General features: G+C 34.6%; 2 protein-coding genes across 3 annotated transcripts in view; one reads left to right on the top strand and one right to left on the bottom strand.

The window, feature by feature from the left end:
* The first annotated feature begins 4,476 nt into the window (after positions 1–4,476).
* On the top strand, positions 4,477–14,295 carry slc35a5 (solute carrier family 35 member A5). Of its 2 annotated transcripts, NM_200654.2 has the most exons (8): positions 4,514–4,570; positions 5,448–5,640; positions 5,807–5,905; positions 6,052–6,185; positions 6,381–6,448; positions 8,691–9,459; positions 11,545–11,646; positions 13,233–14,295. In NM_200654.2, exons 2-7 carry the CDS (start codon positions 5,469–5,471, stop codon positions 11,611–11,613), a joined length of 1,311 nt encoding a protein of 436 aa, NP_956948.2. In that variant the 5' UTR covers positions 4,514–4,570; positions 5,448–5,468; the 3' UTR covers positions 11,614–11,646; positions 13,233–14,295. The 2 variants fall into 2 exon arrangements, with proteins under 2 accessions (XP_005167880.1, NP_956948.2); XM_005167823.6 differs by lacking the exon at positions 13,233–14,295 and having other exon boundaries at positions 4,477–4,570; positions 11,545–12,404.
* Positions 13,153–15,396, bottom strand: part of ccdc80 (coiled-coil domain containing 80) — a 24,054-nt gene continuing 21,810 nt past the window's right edge. The window contains exon 7 of the mRNA NM_001007198.1: positions 13,153–13,466. Coding sequence (NP_001007199.1) covers positions 13,153–13,466 — 314 coding nt within the window. The remainder of the gene's footprint in view (positions 13,467–15,396) is intronic.

Here is a 15,396-nt window from a genome sequence, read left to right as displayed (position 1 = left end):
AACTTGTTACTAATAGCTTTTAACAGTTAAAAGTTATTATATATAAGCATAGTTAACCTGCAGTTATATAGTATATGTAGGTGATGTCTATGTGTACATGTTCAATGAAGTCTAGTTGTGTATGTGGAGTTGTGTACTTCAGTATAACCACACTGTAAAAAATCCTGGTTGACTTAAATTTTTAAGCTGAATCAAATTAAGCTTAGGAGTCCATTGGACTTATATTATGTTAAACTGACTCAAAACTGCTTGCATAACTTATAAAATTAAGTTAGAACATGATTAACTAAAAACATATGCTGTCAGGACTAATTGTTCATATAATTTTACAGTGCAATTAATTAATGTTATTGATGGTGATATTATAAAATTATTTATGTAAGGTAATATAGTAGATAGGGCGACGCAGTGGCGCAGTAGGTAGTGCTGTCGCCTCACAGCAAGACGGTCGCTGGTTCGAACCTCGGCTTGGCCCAGTTGGCATTTCTGTGTGGAGTTTGCATGTTCTCCCTGCATTCGCGTTGGTTTCCTCTGGGTGCTCCAGTTTTCCCCACAAGACATATGGTACAGGTGTATGAGTGTGTGTATGAATGAGTGTGTGGATGTTTCCCAGAGATGGGTTGTAGCTGGAAGGGCATCCGCTGCGTAAAAATGTGCTGGATAAGTTGGCGGTTCATACCGCAGTGACGACCCCAGATTAATAAAGGGACTAAGCCGACAAGAAAATGAATGAATAAAAGGAATATAGTAGATAACACAAAAATAATTTTGCATTGCCCAAGGACATTTTTTATCTCAAAGTTGTCAGGTCAATTTGGAAGTTTTTTAAGACCTATTGGTGTCACAGTGGTTGGCACGATCGCCTCACAGCAAGAAGTTCACTGGTTCAAGGCTCGACTGGGTCAGTTGGCATTTCTATGTTCGCATGGTTCTCTGGTTTCCCCCACAGTCCAAAGACATGTGAATTAGGTAAGCTAATTTGTCTGTAGTGTGTGAATGAGTGTGTATGGATGTTTCCCTGTAATGGGTTGCATCTGCTGCGTAAAACATATGCTGGATAAATTGGCGGCTCATTCCACTGTGGCGACCCCTGATGAGTAAAGGAGCTAAGGCAAAAAGAAAATGAGTGAATGAACGAGTGACAAGACCTCAATTTTTATTGAGACCTTAATGCAGGCACCCCTTATGATGATTTAACAATGGTGTTATTAAAGTGAAAGTGTAGTAACCATGGGTTGGTGGCACATTGATTACCATTAATATAACCACAGCTTTATTACGCATTGTGGGTAAACTGTGGTTAGTGGGTAACACTTTATTTTGATGGTCCATTTGAGTATTAGTAAACTGTCTGCTTAATATCTCTTGACACGCATACTTCAGCAGACATTTATCAGACTGTAAGAAACTTTGTCAACTAACACTAACCCCAACCCTAACAGTCTACTTATAATCTAATGAGAATTAGTTGGCATGTAGATGCAACTTAACAGACCATCAAAATAAAGTGTAACGAAAACTGGACTAAGCCGAAGGAAAATGAATGAATATTTTTGTTGTTTTAGGAAAATCATGGTCAGTTTAACATAGAAGACAGAATACATAGACACAAATAGTGCTTGACTGCTATGATGCAACTATCAGCAAAAAACTAAAGAGGTTTTAACATGTTTACCAGCATTATTATTACAATAAATGTAATAATCATAAAATCTAGAGTGAGCTTCAGTGTTTAAGAAATGCACACATTTCTACCCCAGACAGCAATTTCATTAAAAGGATTTACTCATAATCTCTTTGACTTCCCTTGAATAGTTTCCTAACTCATTGTTTGTTTACAGTAGCAAGTTGCACCATGTTTACTTACCTCTAACAGTACTCTATGAGCATCATGTCATATAATAAGCGCACTAAACTAAACAGTATTTGTTATTGGAAACCATGCTGCACATGACTCAAGGAAGACAAAGTTTGCAAAGAAGTGCCTGGTGGGCAAATATGTACTTAAGATTTTGTTTAACACCATCCTCATTCAATTTCCAGACAGATGCAGAGAGTTTATTTTTTATTTTTTCAACATGACATTTAACATCAAATACCTCTCCGGTGGAAATCATGTTGACATGTCTGTCTTTTATTATGCTTTAAGTTAAATGATGTGCTGATTAAAGAGTCAAGATTAATGAGCATTTTCTCCTTAAAACTTCACTACACCAAAGAGAGCTTCAAAAACCAGTTTGAAATCTCTCCTGTTTCCTACTGTTACAGACATGTACTTGACACTTCCGTTAACTACGTATTACCATTATCTATGATGTTCAGTCTGTTTCCTCCTAAGGATGTTTGTTCTTAGAAGGCGGTTGTCTGAGATGGTGAACAGAAACATTATGTAACATTAGCAACACAGTAAATGTTTAATGTAGTCAAGCCAAGGCTAAAGATGAGTCAGGCCACAGGGTGCTTGAGGTGCTAGAAACACCTCAAACGAAAGAAAGAGTGGACCTTTAATTTGCAATAGGATATTGGCAAAACAGACTTGGCAAATGCTCATTGCATATATGTGTTTGTGCAACACATTTGCAACATTTTTTTGCAGTGTTGAGAAATGAACCTAACAAAGTCTTGTAAGTTGATTTCTTGGACAAAATGAGAAGTTGCTTGTCAGAAACCGAGGCATCCAGATACCATTAGAGAATCTACTCATCACCACTAAAAATGCCAGAGTTTTTGTTCAAGATTTTCTTCTCAATCTTTATAATAAGCAAAGTGTGGACATTTAATAGGAATGATTGTGCAATGCAGAGAGAATTTACTTATTATAATGAACTTCTTTGTGAGATGTGCAATGAACTAAGATGAATGACAGCTTTCGGTCTTTAAAAAGAGTGCAGAGTCACACTCTTTCAAGGTTACAAATAAAATTTAGAACAAATTCATTTATGGATTTGCTTTTGTAGTACTTTGACTTTACACAGAATTAAACTGCAGGTGACTAGACGTCTAATGTGTTATTACAAGTAAGTTGTATTATTTAAAAAAGCACTCAGTTAAGAGGTCATACAGCTTACTAAAAAATACTGTAATTTCAATCTTAAAATCTACTCATAAAATTCGTTAAAACTTTAAAAGAGTTCTGTATGTTTTAGTCAATTAATTCCTTAACAAACAAATAATATTTTGCAGATTTTACAGTCACTGATTAAAAGTGTTACCTAAAATTCCATTCAAATATTTACCAAGGGTGTTATTGTAATAAATATTCATTATCCTGCCACACCTATGCTATTAAAAGTATGTTAACAAAATTAATTAATATTAGCCCCAATCAGCAAATGTATAAATTACTAGAACGACTTTAAAGCTATTTTTCAAAAGGGCATGTTCAGACATGATATCTTTTCGGAATATTATGGGTAATTTTCCGGAAAAGTCTGTATGTGTGAAAAGGGGTATTGTCTAATATTAATAAGTAAAGCATTTTCTATCTTTATTTTATTTTATTGACTTCATAAACAAACATGATCTTACACAAATCCAATCTTACACAAAAAGGACAATGATAGTAACAATGATAATAACTTAACAGACCAGGTTAAATAATATTATAAACACACATAAAACTGTAAAACAAAAGAGAGAAAAAAGTTTAAAAAAAATTAAACGGATACATAAATAAAACAAATACAGCAAGAGGAAATAAGGACCTATGTATCTGTGATATTTCCAAAATAATTATCATAATAATCCAAGAATCTATCACTTTTCTTGTTTTTAATCATAATCAGTCGAAGAGATTTAATAAAAACATCAATTTCAAAAAAAAAAAAAAAAAAAGTGAAAAGAAGGCTGCAAATTCAAGAATTTTTGTTTGTGAATAAATTATTTCCATACAAAATAAAAAAGTTCAAAATGTAGTTCTCTGATACATTAGTTTTACCTTTATAGTAACAAATAATATCTTAGTTGAAATGGGCTGGAAAAAGCAATGTAATTACCTATATTGAGATATAAGCTATTTCAAAACCTTTTTGTGTTTTCACACTGAAAAAAAAAATTATGTGAATCAGGGTTTCTTCTTCAGTTTTACAAAATGAGCATGAACTATCAACCTCCATACTTTGCAAAGTACTATTTACTGGATATATTTTATCTAAAATTTTAAATTAAACCTCTTTTGTTTTATTGGGAATGCAGTACTTATGAGATTATAGCCAGGTTTTTTTCCAGTCTATTAGGTCAATAAAGGATGCCCAGTAAAGTTTGCCCTTAGGAACATTATAGGCTACTTTTTATTTAGGAAAATTTGTCAAATATATTTATTAAAACATTTTTTGTCAAATAGACTAATTCCATTTAAGATCAGCTCTGGCTCTTAAATAACATTTTCATAAAAAATTAAATGAGACTTTATACGTTGAATTAGGCCTAAATTGCTTTTTGCACAGCATTAAATTCAAGTAAAGCATGTTGCCCTGCAACGTCAACAAACGATGACGTAGCTTTTGTACGCATGCGTAAGGATGCGGAAGCCGTGGGCAGGTTCTTTGCTCGAGTGAGAACATATGGGCAGGTAAATAAATCAGCGAATTTGTATTTATATGTATTTTATCACCACATTCGCATTATAGGAGACACATTTTAAAAGTCTCATTGTGGAGCTGGTTAATACATTTATTTTGGAATGCGTTCGAACAGTCTCCGAGCTGTACAGAATGTGGCGAGACACAACACTGAACTGTTTTGTTTTCCAATGCATCTTTTGTTTACATATTCTTTAACGCCAGTGTTTCTTTCACATTTTCAACTTTTGTATCATTTATAAAGTAGTCATAGTAATAATAATAATAATAATAATAATAATAATAATAATGTGCAGTCATTCAATTTGTAGACTGATGTTTAATTATAGTTGTAAAATAGTGTCAGTGAACATTGTGTCTTATGTGAAGATAATGTTCATTCCGTTCTGAATTGTCTGTAATCTGTAAACTACAATAGTCGTCACTGATTCCATGATTTCAGCTCTGCGTGTGTTGGTGGCTGTGTTTGTGAGTCATATTGTAAACAAAAGTTTTAAAATGTGATATTTAGGATTTAAGATTATCTGGTTATAAAATGTTTGACCTTACATTTACAATAATAAACATAAAAACATGCAAAAGACCTACATTGTAACTGAGGTTCCCATGGACACTTTACAGTTGTATTAGTGATTTCAAGTTATTCTCTTCAGAGGCTGTTGAATTTCGTGCATACCAATGTTAAATGTGTATTTAAACCAATGAATTCTTAACCAAGGTGGTTCTTGAGTGTGAGTGATTAATCATTTCAAAAGTGACTAATTATTTCATGAACACATTTGTACTTTTACATTTGCTGATTTGCTGTTGTGAATATATGATTGGCTGATGTTTTCTCACTGATCCTGTTTATCCTCCTCTGACCAGCCTCAGCACATGTCCTTCACAATGGCACGATACTCCTCTTCCTCGTCGTCTGCTTCCTCTTCTTCATGCGGTTGCTGCCGTCCCTGTTCACGGATCTGCTCGAGATCTTCAGCCTACACTTTGGCTTTGGGGCTGGGTTTTGTGACATTAGGAACGAGTCGCATCCTATTACTAAAGTTCTCGGGCAATGAAGGTAATGTAAAATATCATACCATCCTTGAGGAACTAGATATACTGTTTGTATAATTGCTTACCTAAACTATGAAGAGACAAAGTGCATTTTAAATATTTAAATTTAAATAAAAAATTTATTTAAATGTAAATATTTAAATAAATTCTACTTTTGTTCTTGCCAACAGAAAACAAATATGATTATCTTCCTGCATCTGTGAATTTAATGGCAGAGGCCATCAAACTAGTATTTTGTTTGGTGATGTCAGTACGGGTGATTATTCGAGGTAAGTCAGATAACAGAATACTATTCTCATGCCATGCTATGTACATATATATATATATATATATATATATATATATATATATATATATATATATATATATATATATATATCATATATATTCAAACTTGCTTTTTTTTCTCCTTTAGAGGGTCGCTCATTTAAAGATTTAGGATGTTCCTCTGGCGCCTCTTTTCTCAGTTACTTGAAGTGGTCTGTTCCTGCATTCCTGTACTTCCTTGACAACCTCATAATCTTCTATGTGATTGCATATCTGCAACCTGTAAGAAGGATTATTACGTAGGCTTAGCCATGATATATAAACATAACATACTCTTTTTCAGTTACTACTTTAGTGAAATATGACTAGATTTAATTGACTTTTCTATTTTAATATGTTTTCTTACAAACCATGTGGTGGCAAAATACAAGAATATAATCTTATATAATATTCATATTTGTTCTCATGTTTTTATAGGCCATGGCAGTGTTGTTCTCCAATATTGTTATTTTTACAACAGCCTTTCTCTTCCGAGTGGTTCTGAAGTAAGTGCTTACATTTTTTTGTTATTTAAAACATGGGTTCTCAAACTTTTTGGGGCCAAGGACACCTTACAGACATTGCCCCCTTTTAATGCTAAGTGATAAGACAATTAAAACTAGGGCTGTGCGATTTGGGGAAATATCTAAATTACAATTTCTTTTCGACAGATATTGCGATTTCTATTTACGATTTAATTTTGTAGTCGAGCTTCAACTCAATAATCTGTTTCGTTGCTTCTTACTGCTAAAATGTTGTGAGTGTTAGTTAAAAAGGAGCTGAAAAGATATTGACTTACTTGCGTTAAATGTTTATTCAAATTTGTTTTTAAATATTCAGAAATGAAACAGTCCTTTTCTCTACAGCAAACCGAAAGCACAAATAAAATGACCTCACCTTTCTGTAAACATGAACTCAAATTAGGGAGATAGTGTAGCGTATTATCAAAACAACAAAAAAAATAATTATAAAACAAACTCTGAAATTGTACTTTGCTGTTGCTTGCTACTAGATTGAGTGTCACTGACAATATGTTCAGTTGACTTTTTAGCAAGACACTCCTTAAATAGCTGCTATTGTTGCGTGTTTAGGTTGTATTTCCTTGTGCAGTGGCAACAATTCGTACAAATGACCTGTTTTTGTTTGATGTCTGTGACTTTAAAACCAAAATTTTTCCATATTCCCTATGTCCTGTTTGTCTTTCATATTAATTCATCTATTAATGCTTCTAAAGCAGCAAATGCCATAATCCCACTTGTGTTTGTTTTATTGTAGGTGTTCCACCTAGTTCAGTTGCACAATTCTGATTGGGCAGAATGAAAGTGTGCTCACTAAAAGACTGTCGCACTAAAAGACTGTCGCACACAGATGGTCACGCATTTGCTCTGGGCGGGGGTAGTTAAATAATACATATATATTTCATATCGCAGTGATTAGCTAATTGCAACAATTTATACTGCACAGCCCTAATTAAAACATAGTTACAGTTTTTTTGGATTGCATTTTTATAGTTTTCATTTTCTGCATTTTTAAATAGGTACCATTTATCAATCAAAATGTGTGCCTAATGGATTAAAAAAAACTTGCAAGAGTTTATTATATGTTTAACAGAATTTTTTTTTATTACTCTGTAAAACTGATTTCAATTGATAATTTTCTTAAATTTTCTAAATAATAATTGCTTCTCTTTTTTGCATTACATTTTAATGGAATTGAAATTCAACTGTCAAAATATATCAATTTAACAGTTTTCAGTACACATTTATTACATTTTTATTTGATTGTAACTTATATTGACAAACTACAATTAATATGCATATATCATTATGTTTAAGTGTGAACTCTAAAAGTGAGGTCACAGTTAAGGAAAGCTTTAGTAATCAAAAGCTTCACTAATCAGTGCAATTCAATTCAAGTTTAATTGTATATCGCTTTTCACAATAATTACTGTTTCAAAGCAGCTTTACAAAAGATGCACATTATTGCGTTACAATCAAAATCAGAAAAGTTAAGGTTATTCGTTACTAATAACTTAAATACAATTAATATTGTATTACACACAAGTCTTAATATTTTATTACATTTTAATATAATTGCTTAATGAAATGTTTATTTTATTAATTTATTTAGAATTCTTTAATACCTCTGTCTTTTTTTATGGATTTACATTTTAACAGAAATGTATTACTAACAATGGTAATCAAATAAAGCATAAATCTTTTACATTGCAATCTAATAGCAATTAATTAATTTAAATATTTTTTTTAAATTCTACGTTTTTAAAACGTAGAAGAAATATAGTGTAATTGCTTTTAAAATAAATGTTTGAGAACCCCTGATCTAAAATATTTGTTGGCTACCATTCAAACCACAGGTGTCAAAGCCAGTTTCTGGAGGACTGGAGCTCTGCACAATTTAGTTCTAACCCTAATTAAACACACCTGATCAAACTAAATGAGTGCTTTAGGCTTGTTTAATATCTACAGATAGGAGTGTTGAAGCAGAGCTGGAACTAAATTCTGCAGTGCTCTGGCCCTCGAGGAATTGACTTTGACACTCCTGATATAAACTATAGGACTCAAACTCAATTCCTGGAGGGCCACAGCTCTGCACAGTTTTGCCCCAACCCTAATCAAACACAGCTGATCCAACTAATCAAGGTGTTCAAGACTATTAAGCATTCCTCCAGAATTGAGTTTGAGACCATTGATTTAAACAATCAGTTCCTGACCATTCTTTGTCCTGCAGGAGGCGCTTGTCTTGGGTGCAGTGGGCATCTTTGATCATATTGTTTCTGTCCATTGTGTCTTTGACCACTGGCAATGGTGACCAGCATGCCATGGCCGTTCACGGCCTCCACCCAGCTCACATCTCCACCCCCTCCAACAGCTGCTTAAAATACACACATCTCCATCAAGTGCATCAGAGCCACAATGAAAGCTACTGGAGCCGGGAGTTGTGGGACAGTCAGCTCATCCACAAGCTAAACAGCTTTGGCCTGGGTTATGTTCTCCTGCTCCTTCAGTGCTTCATCTCCGCTCTGGCGAACATCTACAATGAGAAGATCCTCAAGGAAGGGGAGCAGCTGGTGGAGAGCATCTTCATCCAGAACAGCAAGCTGTACCTTTTCGGTTTAGTCTTCAACAGCCTTACGCTGCTCCTGCATGCCGACTACCGCAATTTAACACTGCATTGTGGGATCCTCTATGGACACAATGTCTTCTCTGTCGCACTGGGTTTCGTCACAGCCGCTCTGGGCCTGTCAGTGGCTTTTATTTTGAAGTTTCGGGATAATATGTTCCATGTGTTGACAGGCCAGATCACCACTGTCGTGGTCACCGCACTCTCTTTCTTCCTATTTGACTTCCAGCCATCGATGGATTTCTTCATGCAGGCGCCTGTGGTACTTCTGTCCATCTTTATTTACCATAGCAGTAAAATGAAGGATCCGGAATACGCTCTTCAGCAGGAGAGGCTCAGAGTCATTAATGGCGAGGTGTTCGAGAGGTCGAGAGGGGTAAGAGTCAAATATAGACTTGGTTTTATAACATTTAAGTCATTCATTTCTAGCTTATTTTTTGAAGAGCGCACAGTTTAAACAAAGGGGGTCTTTGTGCAGAAGGACTGGCAAACTGTAATCTGATTAAGCTAGCAGAAACCTGAATTCCGCATAATGAAAACACAATTTGGAAGAGCCCTACCTTAGATTATTGGATTAATTTAAAGATCAAACCATGCTGAACATCAGGGAATTTCATTAGCGGCATGTTGACACTTGCTCTTGTGAGACGCTACAGAATTAAATGTTTTTTTTTTTTACTTTAAATTCTCAATCAAAGCACGCTACATAACAAGATGTTCTTACTTTTGTCTTGATTCTAGCCTAAATATTAAAAAATTCTTCAAAGTAAAAAGTGTCCTGTTTTAAGAAAAAAAAGTCGAAATTAAGTGAGTTTTTCTTTGAAGCAAGCAGAATTAGTGTCAATCAGACCCCACTGACAGAATATTTTGCTTGTTTTGAGGAAAAACAAACTTTTTTTTTCTTACTTGTTGATTTTTTGATATTTAGAATAGGAACAAGACAAAATATCTTAGAAAACAATGTTTTTTGTTTTAAGTTGACGTGGCACCTAAAAAATGAACTTAAAGCCACCAGTCTACCCAGCTTGTTTATTGAGGGAAAAAAGCAAGGGTTTATAACAGTACAGAATTGAATCGAATGACACAGTCTGTTATCTGTACAACCATTAAAGTGATAGTTCACACAAAAATTATAATTCTCCACTCACTCATACTTCAATTGTTCCAGACCAGGGGTGCCCAAACTCGGTCCTGTAAGGCTAGTGTCCTGCTAAGTTTAGTTCCAACCCAAATTTAACCATCCTGGACAAGCTAATCAAGCTATTACAAGGCTTTCTAAAAACATCCATGCAGGTGTGAGGCAAGTTGGAGCTAAAATCTGCAGGGTCCTCCAGGACAGAGTTTGGACACCCCTGTTCCAGAGCAAGTTTCTTCTGTTAAACACAAAAGAGATTTTCAAGACTGTTCGAAATGATAATAGTTTTTTCCTACTGTGGTAGTTATTCGCTAACAGAAAAAACTCAAAAAAAGTCTCCAAAAATGTTGTATGTTCTCACTGCTGCCTGAAACACATTGACGCAAGGATCAAGTCCATTATGTAGTGGACTTGCATGCTCACGTGGTTGATGCTAGAAACCATAATTATTTAGATTAATTATTAAATTATACATTACATTGTGTTATTAAGGTCTACACCTACTCCAACCCTAAATTCAACAGGAGCTAATGGGCGTTACCAGGGGTGTCACTAGACCACATTTACTGGTAATGGGGCATGTGCCCAGGTAAAAATCGCCAGTGCCCCAGTAAATGCTTTGTTACAGTTTATATTCAAGTGTTATACATATAGCCCCTGCTGGGTCAGTTGGCATTTCTGTGTGGAGTTTGCATGCTCTCCCCGTGTTGGCATGGGTTTTCTCAGGGTGCTCCGGTTTCCCCGACATACGCTATATATGAGTTGGGTAAGCTAAATTGTCTGCAGTGTATGTGTGTGAATTAGATGGATGTTTCCCAGTGATTGGTTGCAGCTGGAAGGGCATCCGCTGTGTAAAACATATGCTGGACAAGTTGGCGGTTCATTCCGCTGTGGCTACCCCAGATTAATTAAGGAACTAAGCCTAAAAATAAAATGAATTAATTAATTACATATGAGGTAAAGACAAAAACTGAAAAGTAAAGAATCAAGACGTTATTTTCTATGTAGGTTACAACCGAATCAATGCTTGAAAGCTCTGTAGTTGAGGGAGGCCCGTGCCCTAGTAGAGATTTATGTCTAGCAACAGCCCTGGGTTATACAGTACAATGTCCACTACATATTGGACTTGATCCAGTACATCATTGTGCTACAGACTGCAGCGAGGGCATCTCGCAAACATTTGGATCACTAGAGGGTGATTAAATAATGAGTACATTTTTAGTTTTGGGGTGAACTACGCCTTTATCTTCTGTTGTTGTGCAGCATAGCATGACAGCTTTTAATGTATGAAGTATTTAATGATTACATCTTGTCTTTTTATTTTAGGACGGGGAAGAGTTGGAGAGGTTAACCAAGGCTAACACAGAGAGTGAATCAGAAGAAGAGTCTTTCTGAGTGGGATTTGAACTCCTTGTAATTAACTATGATGTAAATATTCTGCGATGAGCCTGTAAATGTATTTTGTACAATCACATGTATGTATTATAAGAATGATACTTGTTCCAGTCACACAGAATGTCTATGTGAGATGTTTAATATATTGTTCTTTCTCTTGTTTCTTCAACTATTATGAGTATTTTTATGGTGTTTTATTGTCTAGGGTAAGGGAGTTGTAATGTTACATACAATTTACAGGCTTTGCGAAAATATTTTTGCTTTCAAACAGTAGTTAAATGAAGGATATAAACTAACAGTGCTGGTGTTAAGGTAAGACTGTTCTATACTTCTCTAATGTGAACATGATCATAATTTCAAAGCATCACTTGTAATGTGCCATATTGCAGATGTCATTCTGTGGTATACATGTTGACAATATTTGTTAAAATATTATTTCAAATATTCCTAAAAATATTTGTTTACATCACAGGTGTCAAACTCAGTTCCTGGAGGGCCGCAGCTCTGCAGTTTAGATCTTACCCTAATTAAACACATTTGATCAATCTAATTGAGTCCTTCGGGATTATTTGAAACGCACAGGTAAGCATATTGGAGCAGGGTTGGAACTAAACTGGGCTGTGGCCCTGCAGGAACTGAGTTTGACACCCCTTGTTGATATGATCTTTCAAAAACACTTGGATTTCTGAAATAATAAAAAAGATCATCAATTATATGTGCTTATAAATATTTGTGCTGCTTTTATTTCAAATCTTTTTCGGCAACAATAAACAGTCGCGTCATAAAACTGATGCTTTTGCAGCAGATGCAATCATATCACTGACCAGCAGAGGGAGATAAAATAAAGAAAATCGCAAACTACATAGTGCTTAAAGGCACAGCTCACTCACATAGTTCTAAACTTTTATGAACAAATCAAGATATTCTGAAGACTGTTGCTTCCCCCCAACAGACACTGACATCAATAGTAGAAACAAAAAAATACTTTGAAACACAATGATTTTCTCCCAACATTCTTCTTCCTTTGTCTTCAACAGAAGGAAGAAACTTGAGTGGACAATGAGTAAATAAATGCATAATGGTTATTTCTGGGTGGACCATCCCTTTAAGTAGAAATGTTCAGGCTGTATCAAAACAGTGCCTTTAAAAAAACATTGTATATTCAGCTAAAAATAAAAGCTGCACGATGATGTAATGTTTGAAACATAAAGCTTGATGGCATTATGATTTTTTTTATTGAATTAAAGCACAATTCATATGTTTATAAATAAGACATGTAGCGACAGTGCTCTTAAAAAATAGAGTAATAATAATATCAAAAAGCAGGCTGTGACCTTTAAAAACGATCATATAGAGCAGACATCCAATAAATATAATACAAATATTTATTTCCCATCCTTTTTTTTATCTACAAAAGATTATGTCCATAGATGTATAACAGGGAATACGCAGCTTTAAAATGAACAGCTGTATGATAAAGTGTATAACCAGGTAAAAGACAAGTTTTCAGTTATTGCTGTCTATTTAAAAGCATCAATTCTAATATCCATAACCCTGATGATAACCTTCCTGGTAACCCTCATGATGATGATAACCATATCCACCGTACTCATCCTCAGGGCAGCGCATACCTAGAGACTGCTGGATGGCCATTTCCTGTCTGCGGAGCTGCATGGAGTCGATCAGGTCATAGATGATGGCCATGGACCACATGGGTGACGGGTACCAGGATTTGACATTTCCGTCTTTTCCAACCAGCAGCATGGAAAAGTACTCGGGGCTGATCTGGAAGTAGTTTCTGATGTCTCTTACTAGAGTGGCAGAGATACCCTCACGCTCCACCGTTGCACTACCTGAAGTGGGTGTTGAAAAAAGGTGCGTAAGCATAAACAACAAATGCTGGATGTACATTAAACTGAGCTCTTTGTGCACCACAAATGACTTATTGGGGATTTAATTAATGAAATGCTGAACTCATATAATTATTATATTAGTTATACGAGTTATTTGGTTCAAAATGCAGTCATATTGAGGGTTTTTACTATTTAAAATGACATTTTAAAACAATTTAATGAGTGTTTCATTTCCATGATTCCAAAGCGGAATTTTTAGCTGAAATCTTTAAAATCTGAGGAACTAATTATAAGTAGGGAAGGGCAGCCTATATGTCATTACGTTACTATTGAGGGTCAACATGTGGAGATTGTAAACAGTTTTAAGTATCTGGGAATTATTTTAGAAAGTGGCTTAAATTTTGGTGAACACGCAGACTGTATCTATAAGAAAGCAACACAAAGACTCTTTTTAAACAATGAAATAGTTTTAATGTTATTAAGGGTATTCTGAGAAAGGTTTAATCTGGTTGAAAGTATTATCTCCTATAATATTTCTTGCTGGTGTGAAAATCTTGGAGCTAGAGGCAAGTATAAACATGCAAAGATGGTTAATATGGCTAGTAAGATCATAATGGACCCCCAGAAGTAGCTTGTGGAACTGTATACAAACCAGACCAGATGGAAAGCCTCACAGATAGTTCAGGACTCAACTCATCCTCTTTATTATGAGTTTGAAAATCTTCCTTCTGTTAGATGATACAGAGTACCCACAGCAAATTCAAATATTTTTAAGAAATCTTTGATACCGTCTGCTATTACCTTACTGAATAAATGACGGTGAAGTTTTGGTTTGTGCTCTGTGTTTGTGTTTTTGTATTTGTGATGTTTGGGAGGCCAAAAATGAACTTCCACACATGTGGACAATAAAGTTTAAATTATTCACAGTATTTCCTATAATATTTTTCTTCCAGAGAATGTCTTATTTGTTTTATTTCAGCTAGAATAAAGGAGTTTTTAAGTTTCTTTAAAACCACTTTAGGGTCAGTATTATTAGTCGCCTTAAGCAATATTTTTTTTTTGATTTTCTACAGAACAAACCATCGTTATACAATGATTTCCTCAATTACCCCAACTTGCCTAATTAACCTAGTTAAGCCTTTAGATGTCACTTTGAGGTGAATACTAGTATCTTGATGTACTGTCATCATGGCAAAGATAAAAGAAATCAGTTAATAGAAATTAGTTATTGAAACTATTATGTTTAGAAATGTGTTGAATTTCTCACACAATTCTGACGTCAACTGTATATATAGAAATGCATACATTTGCTTATGTTACTGGAAACTTCATAACTTCTATTTTAAATATTATATCAATTAGAAGGTCATGATTTGCACTCATTAAATAATTGTTTTGTAAAGTTTTTATTTTACATTCTTCAGGCTGCTTTTGGTTTTTGTATCACCTGAAGAGTGTAAAATCAAAACTATACAAAGCAATTATATAATAAGTGTGAATCATGACCTTATGAATAATATTAATGACAAGATTAACACACAATTTTCTTTAAACCGCCAACGCGCAGGACACTTCATTACTCAAATATTATATCAATAAAATATACACAAAGTAGAGATATTGATTATAAATATTGTAAAGCGGTTTGTGGTTACTGTGATTTTGCAACTTTTTGAAGTTTAAAAATAAATATTGACCTTATTCGCAGCCACTGAAAATGTATTGGCTCCAGACTTCTGGTTCTCATTTGATTCCACTGAATTTTAGCTGCAAAAACAGCTTATGTTGAAAAATAGTATTCATTAATTCATTCGTTTTCTTTTCGGCTTAGTGCCTTTATTAATCAGGGGTCGCCACATCGGAATGAACTGCCAACTTATCCAGCATATGTTTTACGCATCGCATGGCCATCCAACCGCAACCCATCACA

Source organism: Danio rerio, chromosome 9 (genome assembly GCF_049306965.1).
Source record: "Danio rerio strain Tuebingen ecotype United States chromosome 9, GRCz12tu, whole genome shotgun sequence".
Taxonomy (NCBI): Eukaryota; Metazoa; Chordata; class Actinopteri; order Cypriniformes; family Danionidae; genus Danio; species Danio rerio.
This window is presented reverse-complemented; position numbering and strand designations above follow the sequence as displayed.

Coding starts and splice junctions, on each gene's coding strand:
- slc35a5 (XM_005167823.6), top strand. CDS start 4,511: ATGCGTAAGGATGCGGAAGCCGTGGGCAGGTTCTTTGCTCGAGTGAGA. Junction 4,571..5,447: donor GAGTGAGAACATATGGGCAG/GTAAATAAATCA, acceptor TCCTCTGACCAG/CCTCAGCACATGTCCTTCAC. Junction 6,186..6,380: donor TGATTGCATATCTGCAACCT/GTAAGAAGGATT, acceptor ATGTTTTTATAG/GCCATGGCAGTGTTGTTCTC.